Source organism: Peromyscus eremicus, chromosome 2 (genome assembly GCF_949786415.1).
Source record: "Peromyscus eremicus chromosome 2, PerEre_H2_v1, whole genome shotgun sequence".
NCBI classification, from domain to species: domain Eukaryota; kingdom Metazoa; phylum Chordata; class Mammalia; order Rodentia; family Cricetidae; genus Peromyscus; species Peromyscus eremicus.
This window is the reverse complement of record NC_081417.1, coordinates 62,007,518-62,019,554: the sequence shown is the minus strand read 5'-3', so window position 1 is coordinate 62,019,554 and position 12,037 is coordinate 62,007,518. Positions and strand designations below refer to the sequence as shown.

The window sequence follows — 12,037 nt, the reverse complement described above, 5'->3', positions numbered from 1 at the left end:
CCAGGGCATAGAGGCAGGTGCTTTTACCACTGAGAGGTCTCATATGTCCTGAGGTGCCAACTTTTAACCTCTTTTCCTTCCGGTTACTCCCCTCTGCTCTACCTTATTTATCTTACAATGTAGTCCTGGCTGGCCTGAAACTCCCTACATAGACTAGGCTGGCCTTGAACTCAGAGAACTGCCTGCCTCTGCCCCCTGAGTGCATCTATCCCTCCACTGGAGTGCTGGGATTAAAAATATGGGTTACTGTGTCCAATTTATTTTATTTATTGAAACAAGGTATCATATAGCCCTGGCTGGTCTGGAATCCCTGTGTAGACCAGTCTAATCTTGAGCTCAAAGAGATCTGCCTGCCTCTGCCTCCTAAGTGCTAGGATTAAAGGCGTGCACTATCACACGTAGCCTAGGTAGCCTAGATCAGAGGTCTTAAAAGGTAGACGCCAAAGTGCCATTTTGAGAGTTTCCCTCATAAGTAGTTCAGGCTCAGCCTCGTGAATGGGATGTCTGGGATGAGCCTTCATGCCCCATTCCAAGTGGTTTTGTAAAATAATGTTAATAAAGGTAAAGTAAATCTGGTGAAATATTAACACTGAATGAAGATGAAAAGTATTTAGAGGGAGCTAGAGAGATGGCTCAGAGGTTAAGAGCACTGACTGTTCTTCCAGAGGTCCTGAGTTCAATTCCCAGCAACCACATGGTGGCTCACAACCATCTGTAATGAGATCTGGTGCCCTCTTCTGGCCTGCAGGCATACATGCAGGCAGAACACTGTGTACATAATAAATAAATAAATCTTAAAAAAAAAAAAAGAAAAAAGAAAAGAAAAGTATTTAGAAATTCACTGTTACGATGGCTCTGTATTTAAACATTTAGTGTCTGAATTGTTATATTTTAAGAAGGAAAAGCTGGAGAGAAGCTATGTTAGAATTCTAGATACTTGAACTAACACTGGCTGTGGAAACAGAAAAAACAAATTCAAGATATATTTTAGAGGTAGAAATCACATGACTTGCTCATAGACACATAAGTTAGATGCTGAGAACCACTAGCATAAACAGACAAAAAAAGAAAAAAAAAACAACCCACCGGAAGCCAATGCAAGCCCCACCCTTCCCTTCCCAGAGAGGGAAGTGAGGAAAGAATGCGACCAGCGGGACTCAAACGCGCTTCCGGTCTAGTGTCGCGAAGAGGCTGTAAATTCGAGGACCTCCTGTGGTCCCTCCCACAATGGGCGGACCCCTGCGGAGAACTGACCAATAGTGAGCGAGACGGCGTGCACTAGCCCAATGGTCCTGCAGTGGGTGGAGCCTGTGACAGGAGTTTGAGCCCCGGAGTTGGCGTTTCGGCCCACGTGGGAGCTGCGCGGTAGATCCGGCTTGAATCCCGAGTGCGGCAGAGTGGTCTGCCGTGGAGATGGGGCCGGCCCCCGCCGGAGAGCAGCTACGCGGAGCAGCAGGGGAGCCAGAGGTTGGTTGATCTCAGTAGGTGGAAGAGAGTCTCAAAATGTGCTTTCTTGGCTACAGACCCTGAGATAGTCAGGCCTGACAGCTAGCTTGTGAGGGACTTCAGGGTGGCCCGTTCTGGAGGAACCGTTTGGAAGCTAGGCCTGGCAAGATCTGACTAGAGCAGGGGTGGAGATGATATTTAAAAAGCCGCAAGCCTGTCGCAGCAGAAGATTTGTGGGATCTGAAAACACGAGGGCTTTGGGGCACTGCTTAAGGCGGTGAGCAGTAAACTGACTCAGCCGGGTCCACGCAGGACTGCAGGCTTGTGCTGTCAGACTCATCCCGATGATGGACATCCCGAGTTTTATAAAATCTGATGCCCACTGAAAGGGAAGACCTGGGGTAGATGAATACTTTCCCCACAACCTTTAGAAAGCTGAGATAGATACCCACGATTTCATGTTGGCTTTTCCTTCTCGGGCCATAGATTTTGGGACTTGCCCTAGAAGGCGTGAGCAAGGAGAAGGGGACCTCAAGAAAGCGTGCAAAAGCAGAGCCACCTGCGGAAGGCCTCCTGCAGCCAGTGAAGCTCAGTCGGGCAGACCTGTACAAGGAGCCTACAAATGAGGAGCTGAATCGCCTGCGGGAGACTGAGACCTTGTTCCACTCCAGCTTGCTTCGTTTACAGGTACTTGGGTGACCAGGGCACAGGTTAGAGGGGCTTACTTGGGGTCCTGAGGCTGACAGGTTCTCCCCTTTCCCTCTCTCACAGGTGGAGGAGTTACTGAAGGAAGTGAGACTCTCAGAGAAGAAGAAAGAGAGGATTGATGCTTTCCTGAAGGAGGTCAAGCAGCGGATCCAGAGAGTGCCCTCAGTCCCTGAGACAGAGGTGAGACAGGTGACTGGCGAACAGCGAGGCATCTGACAGTTTGCTGTTCTCCCAAGGGAGTGGGGTGCTGGGGAAATGGTTGTCACTGCAAGAAAACTGAACCAGGTCACCAGCTGTCCATGTATTCATCACTCAACAACCATATGTATGTCTTGTACAAATTTTATAGGATTTTGTTCGTTTGAACAGGGTCTTATGTAGCCCTGGCTGGCCTTCAACTCCTAGTAGTCCTGCCACAGCTCCCAAGCACTGAGATTGAGGGCCTGAGCCACATTTTGGTTTTTAACACAGGGTCTTAACTCTGTAACCCATGTTGTCCTCAAACTGGTGGCAGTCCTACTTTAGCCTCTGAGTGCTGGGATTGCAGCTGTGAACCTTTACTTCCAACCAAAAATGGATTGTTTGTTTGTTTGTTTTGTTTTGTTTTTTGAGACAGTTTCTCTGTGTAGTCTTGGCTGTCCTGGAACTCACTCTGTAGACCAGGTGACCTCGAACTCAGAGATCCGCCTGCCTCTGCCTCCCGAGTGCTGGGACTAAAGGCGTGTGCCACCACCGCCCAGCATGGATATTTTTATTTCATGTATTGATTGGGACAGGGTCTTGTATAGTCGAGGCTGGCCTTGAACTTGATTACTATATAGTCAAGGGAAACCTTGAACTCCTGATCTTCCTGCCTTCCCAAATGCTGAAAATGGGTAATAATAGAATTAAATCATGGTGGCTTAAATATTTTTGTGAGTCAAATTGCCTTCATGGAGAAGATGTTTATGGAAGGTTGAGAGTTTAGTTTTTAACATACTGGTATGTTGTCTACTAGACAGTGAGGGTTTGTGAGGAAGACAGTAGAATCCATGTGTTTCCTCTCTGTCCTTACAGCTCACTGACCAGTCATGGCTGCCAGCTGGGGTTCGAGTGCCGCTACACCAAGTGCCGTATGCTGTGAAGGGTTCCTTCCGCTTCCTGCCTCCATCCCAGATCACTGTTGTGGGCAGCTACCTTCTGGGTACTTGTATCCGACCAGATATCAATGTGGATGTGGCGCTGACCATGCCCAGGGTAAGGCCCATGGTTTGGGGGACATAGAGGCCCACCACTCTAAGGGTAGCTTAGATGTAGCTGAGGGAGCCCTTGGTCCAGTTACTGTCCCTTTGGGACTTTGTGCTCTTTGTCTGGAAATGGGATGTGTTGCTCCTGTTGGTTTAGGCATATTCCTGAGTCGCTGAAGAAGCCCTGGGACTTAAGCTTCACTTCGACCTAGCCCCTAGCTCTGTGAGCACTTACATGTCTGACTTCTCTCTTCTTCCCTGACTCCTCCAGGAAGTCTTACAGGACAAAGATGGGCTGAACCAGCGCTACTTCCGCAAGCGAGCCCTTTACCTAGCTCACTTAGCCGACCACCTGGCCCGAGATCCACTCTTCGGCAGTGTCCGCTTCTCTTACACCAGGGGCTGCCACCTGAAGCCCTCCTTGCTGCTGCGGCCACATGGTGGGAGCCACACACGGGGTTCAGTGCACAGTATGGGGTGGCAGAGCTGGAGGGTGGGGTCACAAGGTCAGAAGGTCTAGAGGAGTAGAAATGGAAGTCTCAAGGCCAAGGTGGGAGGCATTGGTCTCAAATTCCAAGACAGGAAGTTCTGGGTCTCCAGGTATGAAGGGGTGGTAAGGGGGATCCCTCTGGTCCCAGGAGTTGTAGAATGTCAGTATTCCTTGTCTCTACCCAGGGAAGGATGAGCGCCTGGTTACTGTACGTCTGCACCCATGCCCTCCTCTGGACTTCTTGCGCCCTTGCCGCCTGCTGCCAACCAAGAACAACGTGCGTTCTGCCTGGTACCAAGGGCACAGTGCTCCAGAGAGCGGTAAGTGGCCACTGGTGTTGGAATGTGTTGGTGGACAGGGGTTTGGTGGAGGCTTCGTTCCTCACAGCCTCTATTTTTTTCCTTGACAGCCAACCCAGAGCCCCCTACACCCCACTATAACACATGGATCCTGCAGGATACAGCTCTTGAGTCTCAAATGCACCTGCTGTCAACCGTGCTGGGCTCTGCCCAGGGGCTGAAGGACGGTGTAGCACTTCTGAAGGTTTGGCTGAGGCAGCGGGAGCTGGACAAGGTGAGTTGGCGGGGGTAGCCCGGTCTCCTCACCTCATAGTGTGGTGGGCTGCTTCTGAGCTGAGTTCTGTCATGTCTCTTTCAGGGCCTGGGTGGATTCAATGGCTTCCTTATTTCCATGCTGGTTGCCTTCCTGGTGTCTAAACACAAGATCCATGTTACCATGAGCAGCTACCAGGTCCTGAGAAGTGTCTTGCAGTTTCTGGGTAAGGCGGCTGGACTGGAGAGGCCAGGGGTTCCTTATCCCAGGGATCCTCTCATTCCTCCAGAGCTTGTTCCTTGTCACCAAAGATGAGAAAACGGTCTGAGACAAGCAGGTGTAGCCACCCGGGCTGAGGGAGGGAAGGAGAGGGAGGGCTCACTATGGCAGGGTCCCAGGAAGAACCTTCTAACACGCCCACCTTCTCTGGTTCACTCTAGCCAGTACAGATCTGACGGTCAATGGGATCAGTTTATCTCCCAGTTCAGATCCCTCCTTGGTGAGTTGGGGAAGGGCAGGTCTGTGCCAGGAGGCCTGAAGGTAAACTTGAGTCCTGATTGGCTTCTCTCTGCCTCCCAGCCAGTCCTGGCTGACTTCCACCAGGTTTTCCCAGTTGTGTTCCTGGACTCCACAGGCCGCCTCAACCTCTGTGCTGATGTGACAGCCCCCACTTACAAGCAGGTACCAATGGGCTCCTGGTCCTCTATCCTCCAGAGGACCCAGTTCAGACACTGTTCCTTTGTCAGTACCAGAGCCTCAGACACGCCTCTCCAAAGAAGTAAGGTCAGATGTGACGCTTTCAGCCAATGAGGGTTACAGCTGTGGTCCCTCCTGTACCCTGTGGCCCAGGTGCAGCACGAGGCACAGCTGTCCATGGCCTTGCTGGACAGCAAAGCTGACGATGGATTTCAGCTGCTGTTGATGACTCCCAAACCCATGACCCGGGCTTTCGACCACATTGTCCAGTGAGTTTGGGGTGATGCAGGGTGTGGGTCATTGAGGAAGAGGAGGAGTCAAGGACCTAGTGGGTCCTGATTGGTCCCTTTTGTCCTCTCCCTCCAGTCTCCGGCCACTGAGTCGTCTGCAGGCAGCATGTCACCGGCTCAAGCTTTGGCCAGAGCTGCAGGACAATGGTGGGGACTATGTTTCAGCAGCTTTGGGCCCGCTAACCACGATTTTGGAGCAGGGTCTGGGCTCCCGGCTGCACCTTCTGGCTCACTCTCGGCCTCCAGTCCCCGAGGTGAGACCATGTAGAATGGAGAGTTTGTGGGGTCCCAAGGGACACAAAAGACAGGCTACCCGGCTGGTTAGTTTCTAGGCTGGGGGACTTTGGGGTTGAACTCAACCTTTTTATACTCGACAGTGGGATATCAGCCAAGATCCACCGAAGCACAAGGACTCTGGGACCCTGACCCTGGGACTGCTCCTCCGGCCTGAGGGACTGACCAGTGTTCTTGATCTTGGTCCTGAGGCTGACCAGCCTGAGGTGTGGAGCCCCAGCCTGTCCATGGGGAGGAGTGGGTGGGTCATCCTCATGCTAACCAAGTTGAGGCCTGTCATGGAGGTTTCTGAGTCAGCCTGTATCTTACTTGAATGCTTAGAACCGAGCTTAGGGCTTTGAGCATGTTATAAGGCAAGTACTCTACCACTCACTGTGCTACAGCCCAGCTCAGTCTTTCTTTCCTGATCTTTCCTTCTGTCCTTTGCTTCTCCCGTAGGCTGCTGACTTTCGTCAGTTTTGGGGATCCCGCTCAGAACTTAGACGGTTCCAGGATGGAGCCATCCGGGAAGCTGTGGTCTGGGAGGCAGCCTCGATGTCCGAGAAGCGCCTTATTCCTCACCAGGTGGTCACCCACCTCTTGGCACTGTGAGTGTTAGCATCTTCATGTCAGGAAGCTGCTGTGGTCAGGCAGGGCAGCCATTTTTGATGGGCATAGCCCCTGATCCCCTCACTGTATCTGTGTTCTTCAGCCATGCTGACATCCCAGATACCTGTGTCCACTATGTGGGCGGATTTCTCGATGCATTGATCCAGCGCCCAAAAGAGGTAAGAGCCTGGGCTCTGAAGTGAATGAGTGTGGAGTAATGCCTCATGGCGAGACTGGAAAGAGCCCTTTTCTACCATGGCTAGGCTGTATCTGCTTGTGTCCAGCAGGGGGTGCACTGGTCCTGCAGTAGCCTGAGTCGTGGCAGGATCCTAGGTGGTGCTGGGGTTTTGTAAGACCCAGACGTCTTCCTGAGTGTCTTCTCTTCATCAGCTCTCCAACACAGGTGAAGAGGCCCTGGCCCTGGCTGTGCGTTGCTATGATGACCTCAGCCGCCTACTGTGGGGACTAGAGGGTCTCCCACTCACTGTGTCTGCTGTTCAGGGAGCTCACCCAGTGCTGCGCTATACAGAGGTAAGGTGGGGAGTCCTGTCCGGTTGGTGCCTCCCACCGCTCCTCTGTTCCAGTCACTCAGTGTTCATCCTTTTACCTCCTGTCTCTGGGCTCTCCCTCCCTCATCTCTTCCACAGGTCTTCCCTCCAGCCCCAGTTCGACCAGCCCATTCCTTCTATAAGCATCTCCAGGAGCGGGCCTCATTGCTGCCCCGGCTGGACAAGCCCTGCCCGGCCTATGTGGAGCCTATGCCGGGTAAGAGGGTGTTGGGGAGGGGGTGGGAGAGGCAGCAGGCGGCAGTATTAAATCTCTCACCCTTCTCTTCTTCAGTGGTTTGTCACCTGGAGGGCAGTGGGCAGTGGCCTCAGGATGCGGAGGCCGTGCGGCGGGTGCGAGCCGCCTTCCAGCTGCGCCTGGCGGAAGTGTTGACGCAGCAGCATGGGCTACAGTGCCGTGCCACTGCCACACACACGGACGTCCTCAAGGTCAGGCTGGAGTGGGGTGGACATCACAAAGAGCGGGCTCTGGGGATGCAGGCAGCAGAGCACCCCCAAGTTCTGACATCACTGCCTTTGCCACATCTTCCCACAGGATGGGTTTGTGTTCAGAATCCGAGTGGCCTATCAACGGGAGCCCCAGATCCTGAGGGAGGTGCGGAGCCCTGAGGGGATGATCTCCATGAGAGACACCCCTGCCTCCCTCCGCCTTGAGAGAGACACCAAGCTGTTGCCCTTGCTCACCAGTGCCCTGCATGGGTAAGGCTACATGCATAAGCTCTTCGTGGATGTAGACCTTCTGCTGCCCCCGTTCTGCTCTCCTGCCTCCCAGACTCGGAGAGGCCAGATAGCATAATACCTCAGTTGTCAAATGGTAATACGTTAGCACCAGTCTCCCAGGTATTTGCCAGGAGAACCTTCAATAACATATGAACACATTAGGGCAGAGGCCAAGTGACTGTGGCAGGGGGCTGACATACTGTTTGGGGCTCTGAGTTCCTGGCTCCCAATGCCATTCCTGCCTCTCCCAGACTCCAGCAACAGCACCCAGCCTTCTCAGCTGTGGCTCGCCTGGCCAAGCGGTGGGTGCGTGCCCAGCTTTTGGGTGAGGGATTCACGGATGAGAGCCTGGATCTGGTGGCTGCTGCCCTCTTCCTGCACCCTGAGCCCTTCACCTCTCCCAGGTAATTCCGCCAACATGTCCCTTACCCAGGAACTTGTCCTTCCTGATGCAGTGCTTACTCTAAATGGGGGAGGGTGGCTGAGTACCTGATCGGACATTTTCAGACACCCAGACCTCCCACAGTCTACAAAGGGATTATGGGAAGCTTGGTGGGGACATCAGGCCTCTGATTCTTTCCTGTTCTGTCTACTCAGCTCCCCCCAGGTTGGTTTTCTTCGGTTCCTTTATCTGGTATCTACCTTTGATTGGAAGAACAACCCTCTCATTGTCAACCTCAACAGTGAACTGACTGGTAAGTGGTAGGACTCAGATCAGACTTCTGGAAGAACTCCCCTCTATGGGTGGCACACAGTAAGACAGAAGGGGTCTGCCTGGAATTCTGTCAGGGAAGCCTCCCGCACCCAGGTGTCTAAGCTACTGTCTACCTTGGGGAAGAGAATTGTCAGGAGGAAGAGGCCCATATTAAGTCTGGCTTAGAGAGCTTTGCCCATGTGGTGGTCCATGACAAAATGGACTGGGATGGTAAGCACGCCACCCAGGGGGCTGTGGAGAGAGGGGAGGGCAGAGGAAGGCTTCTTGAATACTAGGTGAGAGGTCTGTGTGCCGGGGCGGGGGAGGGGGCAGGAAGTGAGACTAGGTGCCCACACCTTGCGGGTGGGATTGTTGATTTCCCATTGTAATCTTAGGAGCTCTGGGTCTCAGAGAACAGGGTGTCGGGTTCCTAATTCTCCAGGTGTGTGAGAGCCCAGGATGAGGGGGGCCTTGGGCAGGTCTCAGCTTGTGTAAGTTAGAGACTAGTCTGGGGGTGATAAGCAGTGGAAAACTCTGCCTCTGGGCTGAAGCTGGGAGATTAACACCCCACCCCTTTAAGGCCCGTATGGTGTCCCTTTTATAACCTTTGTCCTTTAGGAGAGGGGTATTGGAAAATCCCTGTGATGGGCAGTTGCTGGTTACACCATGGGAGGACCTGGGGCAGTAAAGGTCTTTTCGGGGAGGCTGACGTAGTATCCCCTGTCATCTCTAGCTGAGGAGCAGGTAGAGATTCGAAGTAATTTCCTGGCAGCTCGGACCCAACTCCCAGTCATGGTCATCATTACTCCCCAGGACCGCAGAAGCTCTGTGTGGACGCAGGATAGACCTTCTGCCCAGGTTCAACCCCATACCTGTCCCTAAATTTAATTTTTTTTTATACTAAGAAGAAAGACCCAGGCCAAGCTAGGAGAAGTATGATCAATCTTGTGACTTTTCTGTGTCCCAGATCCTTCAGCAGCTCGTGATCCTGGCCGCTGAGGCCCTCCCTGTCCTAGAGAAGCAGCTGATGGATCCCCGGGGTCCTGGGGACATTAGGGTAAGCATCAGACTCAGGGTAACTCCTAGGGCCAGAAGTCCATGGTTCAAGGGCTTCTCAGGATACCCAGTTGCTCTGTTTGGTGAGACATAATATAGAGAAGGTTTGAAGCTGCCGTGGTGCCTGGCAGTGGTGGAGCCTGGTGGAAATCCTGGGCATCCTTTCTGCTTCTGCTTCTGGACTCCAGCTGGCCCTTGCTGCTCCCCTCTGTGGGGTTTGCTGTTCTCACCTCCCTGTGGGCACACAAGCCCATAATGGATGGCCAGATGCATGGGAATGAGGTCGTGGAAGGGTGACTTAAAGGCTTCCTTAGACAGTGTTCCGGCCACCCTTCGACATGTACGATGTACTGATCCACCTGACTCCCCGCCACATTCCGCGACACCGTCAAGCTGTGGACCCTCCAGCTGCTTCCTTCTCCCGTGGTCTGCTCAGTGAGCCAGGGCCTTCATCTCTGATGCCCGTCCTGGGCTATGATCCCCCTCAGCTCTATCTGGCACAGCTCCGGGTAAGTTCTAAAGGACTGGTCGGCCTGGGGAGTGTTCAGTGGAGCCAGAGCCGTGGAGGTTCCAGGTGCCTAATGTAATCTTGTTTGTGTTCTGTCCTTTCTAGGAGGCCTTTGAAGATCTGGCACTTTTCTTCTATGACCAGCATGGTGGAGAGGTGATCGGTGTCCTCTGGAAGCCCGCCAGCTTCCAGCCCCAGCCCTTTAAGGTATGCTGACCAGTGACTGTCACATGTTGCTGACATGTACATGTGGTTCTCTGTGAGTATGCATTTCTGTGTGGCCCTGGGTCAAGTATGTGCAGGGGCTCATCTCTCTGTCTATACTGCCCTCAACCTTGCATCTCAGTGTGTGCCTTTGTGATACTTCAACTCAAATTTATTCTCTGATTTTTCAGGCCTCCAACATAAAGGGACGCATGGTAGTGTCTCGAGGTGGGGAGCTTGTGATGGTGCCCAACATAGAAGCAATCTTGGAGGACTTTGCTGTGTTGGGTGAAGGCCTGGTACAGGCTGTAGAGGCCCGAAGCGAGAAGTGGACTGTGTGATTCCAACTTTGTGACAAGCAGTAGGTGGACTGTGGGATTTGGACCTCTGGAGCAACATGTCAGTAGGCAGCCACTGCAATAGGGACACCTACTGACCTGAACACTGATCATCCCCAGAGGAGGCCCTGCCAGATTGTTCAGTCTGGTGCTTTAGCACTGGGGCAGGGGCTATGGGGTCCTGTGTCCGCTAGACCTGACCAGTCAGAGTCTCAGAAGAGGAGCACCAGCTCCGAGGAACTGAATCCACAGCTCCATTTGCCTGTTCTGTTGGTCCTGAGTCAGCCTGAACTGTTTTTCTCTCCATCTTCATCTTCCTGAAACAGCTGAAGCTGTGGTGGAGGCCAGGTCCTCTTCCCACTGGCGGGACACACGTGCCCAGATAGCAGTGTGCCTTTCAGGCCTTCAGATAGGACCCCAAAGAAGTTGTGTCCCTTCCCGAGGGTCACAGCACCAGCACTGAACAGTGGAAAGGGGACTGTGTGTGTGAGTGGAACCCATTGAACAGGCACAGAGCCATCCTGTGTTAACGCTACTGCCTCCCAGCACAGTAACAGTGGAAAAAGACAGGCCACAGGGCCTCCGTGTGGAGTTGAGGGGGTCCTCCAGTCCGGAAGGAATGCATAAAGCACTGGGTGCTGCCGCCCGGCCTCTCCGTGTGAGTCCGGCCTTCCTTTGCAGTGCCTTTCGCTCCCCACTACTGTGCTGCACAACTGCTCTCCAGGAGCTCTGAGGGAGGCAGGCTGCTGCCTCTCAGCCTGATCCACACCCCTCTGGCAGCCGCTCCCTGCTTCCCTCCCCTAATCCTGGCTGCGTTTTTAGAGTCAGCTCAAATAGCACCCCTCCTAGTCCCTGCCCTCACCCCGGCCTGAGGTGTCCTCTTGTGAGCTGTTGGTGCAACTGCTCCTTGTCGAGGTCACTGTGTTCATCCAGTCGTGCATACGAGTGTGCACCTTCTATTGTCTTGAACTCTGATTTAAAATTAAATTACCTAACGCTTTCTGGGCACCTGACTTGTCTTTTCTCGTGATTTTAGCCTGCTCTGTGAGAAAGCTCCGTGAGGACAGAGAGCATGCTGCACACAGATGACTTGGTGCTCCTCGTGGCACCAAGGATGGGGCTCAGGGAGAAGACAGACATGTGTAAAAGGAGCACCCAGCCCAGGCAGGTGGAGACCAGGGCCACCACCAGAAGGCCACAAGGAGTTGTGGACCATGCCTTCAGCAGGCCAGTGGTGCTGAAAGAAAACCTTAGACTATGTAATGGTATCACACACCTGTAATCCCAGCACTCGGGAGGCAGAGGCGGGCAGAGCTCTGTGAGTTCGAGGCCAGCCTGGTCCACAGAGTGAGTTCCAGGATAGCCAGGGCTACACAGAAATCCTGTCTCCAACAAACAAAGAACAGGCTGGAGAGACAGCTCAGTAGTTAAGAGCACAGGTCTTGAGTTCAATCCCCAGCATCCACATGGCAGCTCAAACTAGTCCCATGGGATACAATGCCCTCTTGTGATGTGCAGACATACATAGAGACAAAGCATCCATGTACAGAAAATACATACATAAATCTTAACAACAACAACATATATATATGTGTGTATATATATATATATATATATATATATATATATATACACACACACACACATATATATATCATACA

The 12,037-nt window shown here is 52.9% G+C and overlaps 1 protein-coding gene across 1 annotated transcript; it reads left to right on the top strand.

The window, feature by feature from the left end:
* Positions 1-1,386: 1,386 nt before the first annotated feature.
* Nol6 (nucleolar protein 6) lies at positions 1,387-10,919 on the top strand. Its single transcript, XM_059255725.1, has 26 exons — positions 1,387-1,467; positions 1,933-2,133; positions 2,218-2,334; positions 3,211-3,390; positions 3,652-3,820; positions 4,056-4,190; positions 4,289-4,443; positions 4,528-4,648; positions 4,863-4,921; positions 5,002-5,103; positions 5,272-5,387; positions 5,485-5,662; positions 5,786-5,908; positions 6,141-6,289; positions 6,394-6,469; positions 6,681-6,821; positions 6,938-7,055; positions 7,131-7,285; positions 7,392-7,555; positions 7,828-7,980; positions 8,174-8,271; positions 9,004-9,128; positions 9,238-9,327; positions 9,641-9,835; positions 9,940-10,041; positions 10,230-10,919. Exons 1-26 carry the CDS (start codon positions 1,414-1,416, stop codon positions 10,377-10,379), a joined length of 3,426 nt encoding a protein of 1,141 aa, XP_059111708.1. The 5' UTR covers positions 1,387-1,413; the 3' UTR covers positions 10,380-10,919.
* The last annotated feature ends 1,118 nt before the right edge of the window (positions 10,920-12,037 follow it).